General features: G+C 38.2%; 1 protein-coding gene across 7 annotated transcripts in view; it reads right to left on the bottom strand.

Moving 5' to 3' along the window:
- Positions 1–14,839, bottom strand: part of PPP2R2C (protein phosphatase 2 regulatory subunit Bgamma) — a 201,984-nt gene that overhangs the window by 44,916 nt on the left and 142,229 nt on the right. For all 7 annotated transcript variants that reach the window (XM_065837458.2, XM_071808560.1, XM_071808558.1 and 4 more), the window contains 4 exons: positions 12,963–13,060; positions 12,186–12,351; positions 7,791–7,903; positions 6,365–6,542 (listed from right to left, as the gene is read on the bottom strand). In XM_065837458.2, coding sequence (XP_065693530.1) covers positions 6,365–6,542; positions 7,791–7,903; positions 12,186–12,351; positions 12,963–13,060 — 555 coding nt within the window. The remainder of the gene's footprint in view (positions 1–6,364; positions 6,543–7,790; positions 7,904–12,185; positions 12,352–12,962; positions 13,061–14,839) is intronic.

Here is a 14,839-nt window from a genome sequence, read left to right as displayed (position 1 = left end):
AGTGATGCCCAGCAAAAAACCTCTGTGCTCACTGAAATTCCATCCCACTGCATTCTGGCAGTTAACAGATCTCTATAGAGCAAACACACACTGATATTTTTCCAAAATGAAACCATTTTCCTACTGTTTCTTCACCTCTGTTCCCTTTTTTACAGTATTCTCTCTCCTAAACAGTTTGCCACTTTATCTAAGGCAGAATTAGATTATGGATGGAAGCAACAGAAAGTGGGATCTAACTGGGCAACATTTAGATTCTGGTTGAAATTCCAGAAAACCTATTTGGCTCTAACATTCTTCGTTTCACTGAATATAAAGTGGAGCTAAGGCTGACTAACCTCAAAATTTTAGTACAATGATTTTAAATATTTTTATTGCAAATTATTTCATTGTGTTAAAGTATGTCAAGCACTTCAGTAATACAGAGGAGGAAAGATCTCTATCATGACCAATTTACAATATCGTTATCAGCAGATGAGAAATGCCAATGCAACAAAGAATCTAACAGTTAAGTATTGATACTTAAATTTCATGCAATAGAATTTCCTTCTTTTTAATTTTTTATCCTTTTTCCTCTGTATACTGTTCTTCCCCATGGCTTTGTAGGATAGGGCACTGGAGCCCTCAGCATTTCTAGTAGTCTGCCTCAATTACAGCACAATTCAACATTTTTCAAAATGCACAGAAAACCTCCAGTTGACAGTTAAGTGTCAAAAATCTTTATTCTTACTACTGTCAACTCTAATTTTTACTAGAAGGTCAGCATTCCCCTGCTGAAAAAAGTAGAGAGTAAAGAGTACATTACATCAATCCAGTATCTGATCTGCTTGTTGAAAAAACGGGTTTTTTCCCTCAGTTCGTCACATAGCAGTGTTTTAATTAGAAAAGCAAAGCAACTATTTCCCAATAGTTACACTTTAAAAGAGAGTGTTCAACCATAACAACAGGGTACATAGTACCTCCGCAATCGTCTGCTTCTAAACAGACCTGATTTTAGCTTTGCGGGTATTTTCATTCTCCTTTAAAGGAGAGAGAGACAGTGACAACGCATGCGGGAGAAGAAGAGACTCCAGGAAGTAAAGAATAAAAGAAGCCCACAAATTTGAGTTAAAGCTACTCATATGTTGCTAGTAGCAACTCAGTGAGAATAAGATTCCATGGTATAATATATACTTTCTAAACACGTCATACAGATTGGCAGAATCTTTCTTGATAGAATAGGAAGTACTAAAATGTAACTCATGGAGCTCTCAAAAGAAGAGAAATAATGTCTGCCAAGTCCCCAAACACAAGGTGTATGCTTGAGGAAAACAGTGCTGCTGGGGGAGGTGGCAGCGGGTTCTCACACAGTTAAGGCATTTTTTGAGAGCGCAGAAAACGCATCCTTGTGCCCACAGCTTGTACACAGTCATCCTGGCTGAGGACTTTTTATAGAAACAGCCTTATCTCACTCAAGGGCATAAACTTGCCAGCTTACAGCTCCACAAATGCCAAGAGAATAGTGTAGATGTACTTTCAGTTCAGCTTTCAAATGCATAGAACTGAGGCATGTAACAGGAATTTCCTAAGGCAAGCTATCTTCCCCAGCCTGGGGGCTTCTCCCAGAGCAATATATATGCCCTATATAAGTACTTTATTCAGCTGCACAATGGGCTGCCACAGACCTGGTCTCCATCAGTGTACCATATTATTTTGTTTGTTCTATTTATTTTCTTTTTTGTTGTTGCTTTCTTGTTAAGTAAATAGATTTCCCCAAGATACGGTGCCTAACAATCTGACTATCCATGATATGCTTCAAATACTGGAATACATTAGACTATAAGAAGGCCAAATAGCTATTTGCTAATTAGCTTAACCCTTTTGGGACACAGAAGAAAGAATTTTTTATTAAAACGGGATAACCCTGGACTATATTGATCTGACTGAGAAATGAGTATTTTAGTCAAGATGAGCCTCAAGATGAGTACATGCTGGAAACGGTGATGTTGTTTCCATAGCAATGCCATGACAGCCTCTAGAGTGAAATAGTGTGCTACCAGGAAATGAAGGGAGTTCAAGTGCTATGAGCTGCATAGTTCTGTGAGCAATCCCAACACATTCTCGTAAAGAATATTTAGTACAGCTAGATAGTCCAAAGATTGCTGCTGATGTGAAGTAAACCTTATCAGTATGCTTCCAGCAGTCCTGTTTTCTCATTCACTACACCCAAGATGACTTATCTAAAGGCTTAAGCTGTGGGCAGCACTGCTAAGCCATTTCAGACTGAACATTAACAAATAAAGCAACCTTTACCTCCCTTTTTTTCCACTGAAGAATGTAATCTATAATTAAGGACACTGACTCTCATTCTCTGTAACACAACCAAACACATTCAACCTTTTAGTGAAGAAAAGCCTCATATGTACAACTATTTACCAGCTGACCTTCCCCCTTTCTCTTCTCTCACCTCCTTCTCTCTCTTGCCTCCTCCTGTCCAAACGATACTGAGCAAATCTGCCCACACGTGGGAAGCAATGTGTAGAAGGCTTGCATATTCCTCATGAAAATTTACACAGTCCTAGCATGAAAATCACTTGTCTGCTTTTTACCCCAGTTTATGCTAATAGAAAAGCAAACCAGAAAACCACTAATTGTATTTTATTTGCCTAAGGCTTTACCTAAGGCGTATATTCTGGTTGAATTCTGCAAGGCTGATTTAAAATATTTTCCAAAGGAGACAGAAAGAGAATTAACTTAAGATCTGCATTGCTTTGTGTTTTCATTTTCAAAGAAATGAACAGTTCCAGTGATTTGTAAAACTGCTAAAATAATGGTTATGACCCAGCTGTTCTTAAATTAAATTCTACAAGATACAGTACTCTACTTGAAAAACATCCTAGCATACTGCTGCTAATCCTTTCTTTCTCCAGTGTCTCCCTGCAATTTGTAAATGTGTTCCAACATGAGCTGAATGTCCAGAAATTCTAGCACTGTGTTTGTTGTTTGTGTCATTGTCACAACCAGCCTCTCGGGTAAACAGATTCATTATATGGAGCTCTGCTGCCTCTGAGGGAAAGTAGAACGACAAACACACATCACTGCCAGATCCCTTATTAACAAATGCCACTTCAAACCAAAATGTTTTCTATTTATTGTTTTAAACATGTACTTCAAGCAATCAAGCCTTGTATGTAAAGTAGCAAGATGCTTCCTTTCCATTTTGCATCTAGCAAAAAGATGTGAAGCAAGCATTTTTAAAACAGCCCAAGCCTCCTCCTGCCTCTCTCCCTGAGTGTGTTGCAGAAGGCACCAAGCCCAGCAACATTCATTTATAATTTAAAGTGTTTCCTCCGCAGAATTTGTTTCATCTTAATACATTTCATCCTAATTGCAACCGACACACTCAATGCTTCCACCGGAAGCTCATCTACTTCCAGGACAGTTTTATGTAACTGGGTTTTCTGTAGGACAGAAAGGCAGTTTCTTTATGGGACATACATGCAATTTCTTTATGGGACAGATGTTGAAATCTAGCAGAAAACATGCCCTTGCAATTGTCAAAGGACTTACAGGCTTCTATATGGACAAAAAGATACCTGTGAAAAAATTGAAGCAAGTTTAACTTATTCATCCTCTTTTTCCAGTTATGATGGTCTCCCAGTAAATTCTCCAATATGAGTATTATTCTGTAACCATCTCACCTTCTTTTGGACCACCTATCTCAACTTTTCAATTTATCAAAGAGTTAAGTAAAAGTAATCTGCCTGATGATCTGGATAGGACAAGTGAATACAGATACAGTTTATACTGTCTGAAACAGAAGTGGATACAGCCTATATAACTCAGTCTACTCTCATGAATATGTACTGGTATCCAGCCACAAAAGTCAATCTGCTGCCACCATTGCCAGCATAGCAAAAATGGTTTGCCCCAGCATTGATCATCCCTATACCTAATGTGCTCTACTATCATTGCCTAAACTCTCTCATCACAGCCCTCCCAGATGTTCATTCATGTGCATCCAAAAGAAGCAGCAATATCTGTATTCCAATCCAAGATAGAAATTGAGTTATACCAAAGTCATCCACATAAGTATCTCAAAGCTACTGTCTCAGATACAGGAAAAGTTTCCTGTCTTAAAATTCATAAGCAGATTCTTCATTTCTCTCCCATCACTCCTAGAACATACTCAGAAACCGAGCATGCTACTATAAATTGTATCATTTTTTAAGAGTTAAATCAATGATTCAACCACAAACTCTAAACCACTTTTTAATCAGTAAATATTCAATGACACGAGTGTGTTAGTGCTTGAAACAGAGTCTGCACAGCTGTCACAGAATATAGGGGTTGAAGATACACGAGCAGGAGCAATAACATCCTAAATAGTTATTCCATCTCAAATAATTTTGCTATCCATGTTGTTCTATCAAGACATATGGTAGTAGTTATGATTGTAAGACTCAGTCTGCTTTTCACCTCTTTCCTAGTATATTGCTAGAATTTGACACATCACTGGAGGCCAAGTGCTTCCAAAGCCTGCATACAAGTGTTTTCATACAAAGGGTAAATTAAATGTTGTTAATCAGGGCTATGAAATGTATAGTTTTCCTCAGGCATTTCTTTACATTTTCTGTCTCTATTTCCTCATCCACAAAACAGCAGACATTCATCTATCTACCAGCCTCTTAATTATTTTACACTACCATATTCACAATACTTTTGTTCTGATTGTATCAAAACTCTCATAGTAAGGCTGTTCTTTTCAAGGATTTACACACATTTGGGGTTTAAAAATTCATTTGTGGCTGATATTTCTGTCAGTAAGCTCTTAGTGTGACAAATTACTTAATAAAAACTCATGTTGTTCTCATGAACTATAATAACTATTTATTTGTTTGTTTTAAAAGTTGTCAGAAACATTTCTCTTGGCAATCCACAAAACAGCTTTTAACACAATAAAAGGCACTGCCAAAAGCAAAGACTTATCTTGCATTAGTATTATGGAGTGTGATCTGGTTATCATACACAGACACAGAGAGACTGCCGTGCTTGCTCTGACTCACTGCTCTGCTTTACATGAGGAGGAGACACAGGAGAGAAGAATTCACAGTAGCCACATATAAAAGTGTCCCGGACAGAAATAAGACTGGAAACTGAAGCTACAATGAGGAGGATGCTGTGGGGAGCCACCCTGCTTCTCCATACAAAAGTGCTGGCAAATTATTTTCCCACTCTTTCTCTCTTACTAAAGGATATCAGAGACAGACATAGCTGCTCTTTGAGGAGCCACATATCGATTAGTCCTATACAAATAGTCTTATTAAATAGGGCAGCGTTTACCTTGCCTAATCTAGACAGGTCAAAGACAGAAAAAGAATATGCGCTCAGAAACGAGAAGATACTTCCTGCAGTCCCCAGGGTATAGGCATCTGTCATTTAATCCTAAAAGGGCAGCTTTTTAAGTACACTAAGAGTTCTTTGATTTAACGAAAATGTTTCCTGTGACATTAACAAAGCACGCATTAAGCTCCACAGATGATCTGGCCTATGAAGGAAGAAATACAAACAATCACCAGGGACAAGTGCTTTGTTTTAGGAATTTTCCCCCAATAGGACAGCTTCACTTTGACATCTGATAGTCCCTTGTACAAATCCACAGAGGAATATTCTTCTAACTCCTTCTGAAATGCTGAAGAAGAATGACATTATTCTGGGTTGACCCCATAACCTGTTTCTTTTCTTACTGGTTCCTCTATGTTCTTCAAAACACGGAGCAACACTTTCCTTGGCTATGTTTTCTTCTGCTCTTCCTCCACGTCACCCTGCTGCAGTACAATGGGCAGCCTCACAGATGACTGGACTGATCCTGTAACAGCTTTCAGGATGGTGTCAGCACTTGATACAGCAGTAACTGTGTTAATCACAGACCCAACAACTCACCCCAAGCAGGTGAGCCTCACCCCCAACCTCTGCACAGCTCAGACAGAAGGGTTCTGGGAAGCAGGATGACGGGGAACCAGGGGCACAGTCAGGGTAAGGACTGACCTTTCAGCAAAACAAGCTGGAGTAGCTCAGCATAAAATGTCATCATGAAATAACTTCAAAGATTATTCTTGTCAGGTGGATACTTACCATTCAGTTGGCATCAGTTTCCTGTTTACTTGTTATTAATCAACTACAAGACTGTTATTTTTCACATAAAATTTCCTGGGTTTTGCAATCTCTTAGCTGTATTTTATATTTGAGTACTTTCTATTACAAATACTGCAGGGATTCTGGTAAGTAAAGATATATTTTAAAATTTGCAGAAAAATATTTTTTAAAAAGGTCTCTTAAGCCCCACTACTAGTATCAGCACTGAGCAAGAAACCATAATAAAGGATACTGAAGCTCCTATCTGTGATTGCTAAATGCCAGAGGTTGATCCTGAGATCATCCGCTGACATGTATGTCTCACAGTCACTGTTGACAGATATTGAGTTGACGTGATAGGTGTGACCATTAGCAAAGATTCTCCGGGGAGTGACTTCTACCATCAAATCCATAGGTTTCAATACAGGCACCTGCCAAAAAAACAAAACACAAATGAGAAAGAGAATAAGATTTCAAATACTTTTTGCTAGGGTCAGAGTTTCAGTGGAGAGCAAGCATTCAAAGACAGTGACATTATAAAACTTCCCCAAAGTGAATGCAAGCTGAATTTCCCCATGGATGAATGGCTGGGCAAGGCCATTCCTGCCGGGAGGGAGAGCCAGGAGAGGCAGGCACAGCGATGGGAAGCGCTGCGGGAAGGGTGGCACTGGCAGCTGCCTCAGAACAGGCCAGTCCCACAGCAGGAGCCACTGTCCTACATATGCAGGAGGCTCTGACAAGCAGCTAAGTGCCAATACTTTGTGTTTGCTAAAGAGTTTGCTGTTAGCTGTAAATCACTTCCAGTATTTCTTTTGCTACTTAATGTCTCTCTCACAAAAAGCCAAGTGGTTAGAAGGTTATAATCTCAGTGAAACGCAATGAATGAAGTCTTCGAGAACAAAGCCAACATGTGTACTGACATACCATACATACACATATACTCCTGAGAAGCCAAGACCACTGACTATCACTCGTCATTGCACCCTCATTGTTACCCTGTGTGTCACTTCAATGTCATGCTTCAATAACTAGACACTGCCAATTTACTCCCTATTGCTAAAGCATTCAACACTGTACGGCTGTGGTCCATTCAGTGTTGTCGAACATGCATCAGAAACAACCTATCACACATCAATCTGCAAGATAGTATAAAGAAGAACACAGAGAAGTTAAAGCTTTTTGTTTAGCCTGCCACTAAAGGAGCCTCACGTTCACGGGAGCACAGACTTATGTAAATCCCACTCTTCAGATAAGAGATAACTCCTTTACACCAGTGAAATAAAGAGTAGACTGAAATCAGGTGTACTGTTTTTAACTCAGTTGCTCTGAATGAGGCAGGAACACTGTTCAATATTAATTGCAAGTAGAATGCTTCCTTCCATCACATCAGGCTAAAGAATCCTGTGTGAAAGCATGTTAAGTCATCAGGGAGTTATCAGGGAGAATAAAACTGATGTAAACCCTCTAAACATGTTTGTGTTGGTCACTACACCATGAAGTGTTTGTGACTTGAAAATGTGTAATGGATTTAAGACCATTATCAGTCAGCTAAAACTTCAAGAATAAACATATATATATGGTTAGCATTAGTAGATATTTATATCTTTTACAAACTTAGCTCCCATGACTTCCTTCTTCACACAGAAACAACTGGATTTTGGAAAAAGACAGCAGCTTACCTGCAGTGATGTCACTGTAGACAGATCTTTAAGTTTTCCTTCTTCATCTTTTAAGTTGTACCCCTCTGGTCTCTTATCTCTTTCAGTAATCTTCCATAACTTGATTGTTTTATCTTCAAAAGAGAAGACAAACAACTGTCAGCATAGGAATTCTGAATGTAGTTACTCACCTTTCACAATATATTCCCTAAAGAAGTTTCTACACCTTGGTTTAGACAAGCCCCTTGCTGAAACAGTCTGGGTCACTTGACTTTGCACATCCAGAAAATGCTGCCAACAGAAAATATACTCATAAAGCACGTGTCATACCTTCAAACTGAGTCAGAGGTTCCTGGCAGCTGACAGACCATGTAGAGCACAAGCCACTCTCATATCCAACAGGTACAACAGACCAAAACCACCCAGTTCTCACTGCTGAAGCTCAGTCTTGACAATTTGACTTTGCAAGGAAATAATAATCTTGATATTAAAGCCAGTTCGCTAGTTTACTTGCAAACATGGTGTAGACAGACAGACCACTGATACCTGCCTGACCCACTGTGGGAACAGGCAGTGGTGTATTGGTGTAACATAGTGAGCTCCAGCAAACGAAAGGCTGCATGAAAAATGAGACATTTCTCTCTCCTGGGGAAAAGCAGCTGAGAAATAACTGAGAAAAAAAAACTGGGAGAATTGTGTTGTAAGGTAAGAGACAGAAGTGTGGAGAAAAATATACTGATCTTACAGGGAATGGAATTAAAGCTAAACTGTCCCTTTTCTCATGACGACTGAGGCATATGATGAATAGAATTAGGATGCCTTTTGTTTAGCAAAGAACCTCTGAAGCCAACAAATAGAAGTTTTAAGCATTTCAGACAGAGTTTGACCTCATTTTTGTAGTAGCTGAAGTTGCAGATTTCCCTAACATTGATTGTCCACTCCCGTTCTGGCTGTGAGCCTAACCTGCCAATCCTAACACTCCCCAAGCTGAAAAACCAGTGCCAACTCTTCTCCTGCAAAAAAGGTCTGTCCCCAAGTTCCTAAGAGTTATTTCACACATCTGTTCATGGAGCAGCCAAAGCCTTTCCAAAATTTCTGCACTTCAAATGCCACCACAGCTTTCACTAATCTCAGTTCCTGCATCATTTGTGATTTCGCCCCACTTTCTTCCTTTACTCCTCTTTCCCCAGGTACGCAGCAAAGCATAATTCTTTCCCTAGTGTGGCTGATCCGATACTTCTTTCAAATTTTAGGACAAATCATTTTAAAGGCAGGATATCTGAATACATGAATCACTTTGTATTTCTATAGCAACTTTAACTTTGATAGTTTTTTCTTTTAAAATCAATCGGTCCACTACTCAGACTGTTTTTACTATTATGCACCTCCTAACAATATTGACATGCTAATTTTCTAGCAACAAAAATACTACAATTGATCAACCTAGAGAACAACAGGTTAGTTCGATCTGCAAATGAAAAGCTCCCTTTGAATACTCAATACATTTAATTTGTATCAGTCATGTTAATTACTTATTAAAAATACATATAAGCCATGTCATGCACTTCAGATTTTTATTACATGTAAATAGTGCATTCCTGCTTATCTACTCTAAAATTTATAAACATAGCAATTATAAAATCAATGATAAGAAAAAACTATTTTTCATTGTTGGACTTGACCACTATTGATAAACCTCTTTCCAGAGTGAAAACTATTTTATTAGCAATTAAGGGCATCATAAGTGTTGGTTTTCTTCTTCATCATCTGCTTCTGGACTTTAAAAACTCCCCAGAAATTCTAAGCATGCTTATATTTCAGAAAATATAGAAACAACTCTATGAAGTTCAGTATTTGGTCTCAAGGGTGTTGTGAAGTTTAAATTAATTAACGTCTTGTAAGCAGTCTGATATACTCAGATGAAAGGATCTGCATGGGCCAAATTCTGATCTACCCAATGTAGCTCACATCAAAAGTGGCCCAAATATGTTCTGGTACAAAAGATACCAATGAATTCTAACAACTTATTATTATACTACAAAATCAGTTCAGTTTACGACACACAAAAAAAAAAATTTGCTAACTGCAAGCACTGCAAATCCACAGTGGGATTTGAAAGCCTTGGTGGTTTTCTTCTACCTCCTTTAATTAAGACACTGCTCTCAGAGCTCAGCTGATGACTTGGTGCCAATGTGTGAACTGGAAAAGAACCAAGATCGCCTCCAAGAGACATGACCTGTGCAGGAACAGCCTCAGACAAAAGTCCTTCTCCAAAGGACAGAAGCAGATTTGGGCAGGTGCCGACCTGTCAAGTCTCATGTATTGAGTGTGAGATTCAGACGGACTCTCTCCTCATGTTCCCTGGCAGAGGGATGCTCCTTCCAGCAAGTTCACTGGGTACTGCCTACCTCTGCCACTGGAAAGAACGGATGCTGCTTCAGTTCATTTTTCTGACCAAAACTGTGCTTTGGGCCAAAATATCAAAAATTGCATTAAAGTATCAGGCTCAGAAATGACTAAATATAAACCACTAGTCAAGATATTTCTACAACCTGTCCAGTATGAACACGTGTGGCGGGTAACGCCCTCATTCTCTGGAAGTTAGAGAAAACACTATTATCCCTTTTTATAGGCATGGAGTTGATACACATTTCAACAGCTACTCACAGGTAATCTGTGAGACAGAAAGGAATTCTACGTGGACCTTCTGTATCCTAAAGTTAAACCTATCTTTAAGAGTATGCCAAGAGGCGAATCTTCAGACTTCAGTCCTGCTGTGCCAGGAAGATAGGAACCCTTGACACATAGAAACGTTCTGTAATTCAAAGCCAAAATCCAAACACTAGTAGCACCACTTCTATTCTCCTCACCACAAAGAGATCTCCCGGGATGCTCCAGAATTAAGGAGGAAAAACTGAGGTCAAAGTATTTTGCCAGGTCCTGGCCTTGCTCGGTGTTTGCTGCAACTGGATTAACTCATAGCAACACAGATTGATTCTTTTTCCCATGTTAATATCAAGCAGAAAACTGATATAAAGGTCTATTAGGCCAAACGTAAAAGCAGCATATTTGAGGACTGGGCTGTATTCCTCAGTGTGTCAAAAAAAATCCCACTTTAAAATTAAAAGGGAGAAGTTTACTTGTAATAATCTGCTTTGGTATCATGCACTTGGAAAAAGCTGTTCTTAAAGTTATCTGAAGTAGAAGGGATATTTTTACCAAGGGAGAAGTGCAGAAGTAAACTCCCAAACTTCATTACTTTGAGATCAGCAATTGCAATAATCCCCTCAAGGAAGTGGTGGACTCCCCAGCATTGAACACCTTTAAGACTGGGCTGGACAGGGCGCTGGGCCATCTTGTCTAGACTGTGCTTATGCCATGGAAGTTTGGGCCACATCATCCTCATGGTCCCTTCCAACCTGGTATTCTATGAGTCTATGGTCATTTACTGGCTAATCATTAAATTAGCATAATTCACCTAAACATAACAGATACATTGAATTTCAAATATTGCAACAGTGCCCACAAAAAATCAAAAGACAACTTAAAGGAAAACATAATTTGCTATCTACTCTGAATTAATATAAATATTATTTGTTGTTGTAAGTTTTAACTAGAAGTAATTACTTTGCTCTAATGCATTAATTCCCAAAGGTGAGATTACACTTTTTCTATCAGTAATTCACATTTATACTGAAACTTCAATGAGAAAATTTATTCTCTGATTACAATTACATCTAAGACTTAAAATCAGATATTTTTGTCTCATGCATCACCAGCAGTAATAAGGGTTGTGGGCGTCCAAACGTTTCCTGAATTACATCTTAGGGGAAAAAAACCTGAATGGATCCTATGTCAGATCTGCATATTGCCCCTTAGCAATAATACTGCAATTTTTTAACCAACAGGCCTCAAGCATGTTAGAAACACAACTCAGAATAAATATCTTATTATTATTCCTACTGCCTTCTAAAGATTCATGTAACTCTTTAGAACTTAAATAAACAATTCTGAGGATAATGAATAAAAAGAAATTAATCTCTCTCACCTACATTCATTTACATATCTACGAAGCACAAAAGTTATGACAAATGTAGCAGACAAAATTCTAAATCCCCAGCGAAACACGGCTACTGAGTCAGGTGACGCCTTTGTCACAAAATTTACTTCAGGGCAGCACTGCACTTTAATAGCAAAAATGGATAACGCTCTAAATGTCTGTAGATAGTCAACATGAAAATCCCTATGAATAAAATACATAAATAACAGAGATCAGAGTTAGTCTGACTTTCTTAGTAAATTCTGAAAGAGGAAATGACTAAAACAGTAGATTAAAATGAACAAATATACATAGTCAGCACTAAAATGCACAAGAGGAAAATGCTGGTATGTCCCATATACTCCAACCTATCTTACCATTTGTTGATAAAAGTGAGTGAGCTGCATTTTGCTGTGGTAACCACTTGATCTTGTTTATTTTTTCTTCTATTTCCAAGCTCTTCAAATAATCAAATTCAGGTTCATGGCTCTGGAAAGTGCTGTAAACATTGTACTCCCCCTGATTGTAAGGCTCATTTTTACTCTATGGAGAATAAGAACAAGAAAAACATGTGGTTTATGATGGCAATATATCTCCATCTCTTAGGAAAGGTGTATAAGCAGCGTTATAAATACAAAAATATTGAAAGGGTAATATAATTTCTCATTTAAAACATTATATTGACAGATTTCTTTCTAAAAGAATGAAATTTCCAGTAAGTATTGAAGCAACATTTAATAAAAGTCAGAATTTCTGAAGAAATGTCAATTATTCGGGAAAGCTTTCTGCAAAAGATACCGCAGATAGACTGAATTTAAAAGTGAAACATAAAGGTATCACAGCAAAGCCATTGTTTTAAATCGAATGGTTCCATCAAACAGGCAAAAGCTATTAAAACAATGTAGAAGAAAAACAAAAACAACCTTCTTTTTTCTTAGCTCAGAATTTTGGGGTTTTGAGGCATTTTTGTTTGCAACAGCAAACTTCAGAGTAAAAGATCCTTACTCTCTTTCACTTCCTCTCCAGAAAGGGGACATTCTGTTTTACTGAATCTTGAGCTTTTAAACGAGTTTGTTATTTAGATCCAATTAAAGTATTAAAAATAAGACCAGGTTTTAGCATGGTATTAAGGACTACATTGGTAACTCACATACCTCAGGTTCCCTTTGGAATATAACAACCCGACCCCCCTTGTCACCAGTAGCCAGCAGTTCTCCAGTGTGGTTGAACTCAACTGTAGAAATAATATCAGCTGTGGAGGGAAAGACAGAAAAAAGGCCAATTTTAGACTGCTGCTACTACAACACAAAGACACTAGAAATATACCAAGCACTTCACAAAAGTTGCAACGATGAGGGATTTGAAGGAGTACAGATGAATTCAACAGCAAGTCATTAATGCAAACAGGCTGCATGCCATTACAGTCTGAGGGTGCTACACAATGAAACAAGTGCAAACACAACAAGGCAAATTTGTGTTTCTGGTACATCTGCAGTTTGGGAGTGGAGGAGACCTCTGGAGAGGTTATGCTTCAAGAAGAGCAATTTCAGGCTGCTACAAAGCTTTTTTTTCAATACTGGACACAACAACAGCCTTGGTCTCCTGCTATCTCCCCTAGCAAGGACCAACTTCTCAGTCCTGTTGCATGTATTATTTATTCTTCACCCTTTATGAGGGTTTTAACATAACCCCCTAAGTCTAGTTTTCCCAAATATGTGTTTGAGCCAGGAGAGCAAAAGCAAAGTATGTGTAGCCAGTCTTGCCACAGGGGAATGAACACAAATCCAGACCTGTGCAGTGCTGACAAGAGCACATTCAAATAATGATCTTTGGTAAATCGTTTCAGCACCTTAAAAATGTGTCATCAGAAGATAAAAAGATCCCACTCTCTTCTTTTTCTAATTTTCAACAATTCCCTTTCCCTAAGCAATTGCATCAGCTTATACAAGAGAACTCATCAAAACCTGAGGCCAGTCTGAGTACAAATCACTATATATCAGGATGAGAAGGGAGAAAGAGACAGCGGGGGCAAAAGAACTGGTTCTTCTGTTTGTATGACACTAAATGCTAGCATCATAATCCACCGTTAATCCTACACTATTAGCATAATTTAAATGCCTAGTGCAATAGTAAATTAAGAAGCCATCATATATAAAATCACAGACAAATGCAGGGTATTACTCAGAGATTGCATGTATGAATCCTCTATAATGATCAGTATTCATTCATCAGAAACATGGGCCAGATTTTTAGAAGCGTCAGTAGTTTGCAGCTCCCCTTTAGGCATAAAAAGCTGTGGTTTTCAAACACGTTCATCATCCATCAGTTCATACCGAGAACAATGAGGCAACAGTGGGCTAAGCTCTTTTGAAAACCTAGCCCCAAATGAGTTCGCTAAAATTCAAAAGACTTGAAATAACAAGTGGATGTACCATTTACTTGATACATTTTATGAATTGAAAACATCTGTTCCTATTTTTCTTCTAATAAACTAGCAGTTGAGTGTTAGAAAGATTCTATTGCCAGTAGTGCTCATCAGCGAGACAGCCATCCAAAAGCCAGATTCTTACTGGAAGGTTACAAACAATTCATCATCTAAACCAGAAAACTTTAATAATTCTAAAGAAAATATCCTTTTTTTTTTTTTTTTAAAGAAAACTTCACCAACAAATTGTTCTCCTGTCTAAAAAAAAAAACAACCAACCAACCAAACTTTCATCTTTTTTTCCTCCACATGCTACATGCATAAAGGAATAACAGGGAATCAAAGCATGTTTGTGATTTTATTTTTTTGCTGAATAAAATGCATGGATGTGTAGACTTTGAGAAAAATTGAACATACCAAGGTGCAATATTTTGGGCAGGAACCCAAAGCTTCTCCAAGTTAATGACACTTGATTGTTATGTGGACTTCCACAGACTGTATTTTATAGGTAATTATCTCAAAAGCTCTAGTCTTATTAGAGTACTTAGGAAGAGCAGAGAGACTCTGCTTATGATTGGTGATGATCTGGGGCTTGGGAGGCATTGA

Source organism: Patagioenas fasciata, chromosome 4, assembly GCF_037038585.1.
Source record: "Patagioenas fasciata isolate bPatFas1 chromosome 4, bPatFas1.hap1, whole genome shotgun sequence".
In the NCBI taxonomy this organism is placed as follows: Eukaryota; Metazoa; Chordata; class Aves; order Columbiformes; family Columbidae; genus Patagioenas; species Patagioenas fasciata.
Note: the sequence above shows the minus strand (reverse complement) of the source record. Positions and strands in the feature narration are given on the sequence as shown.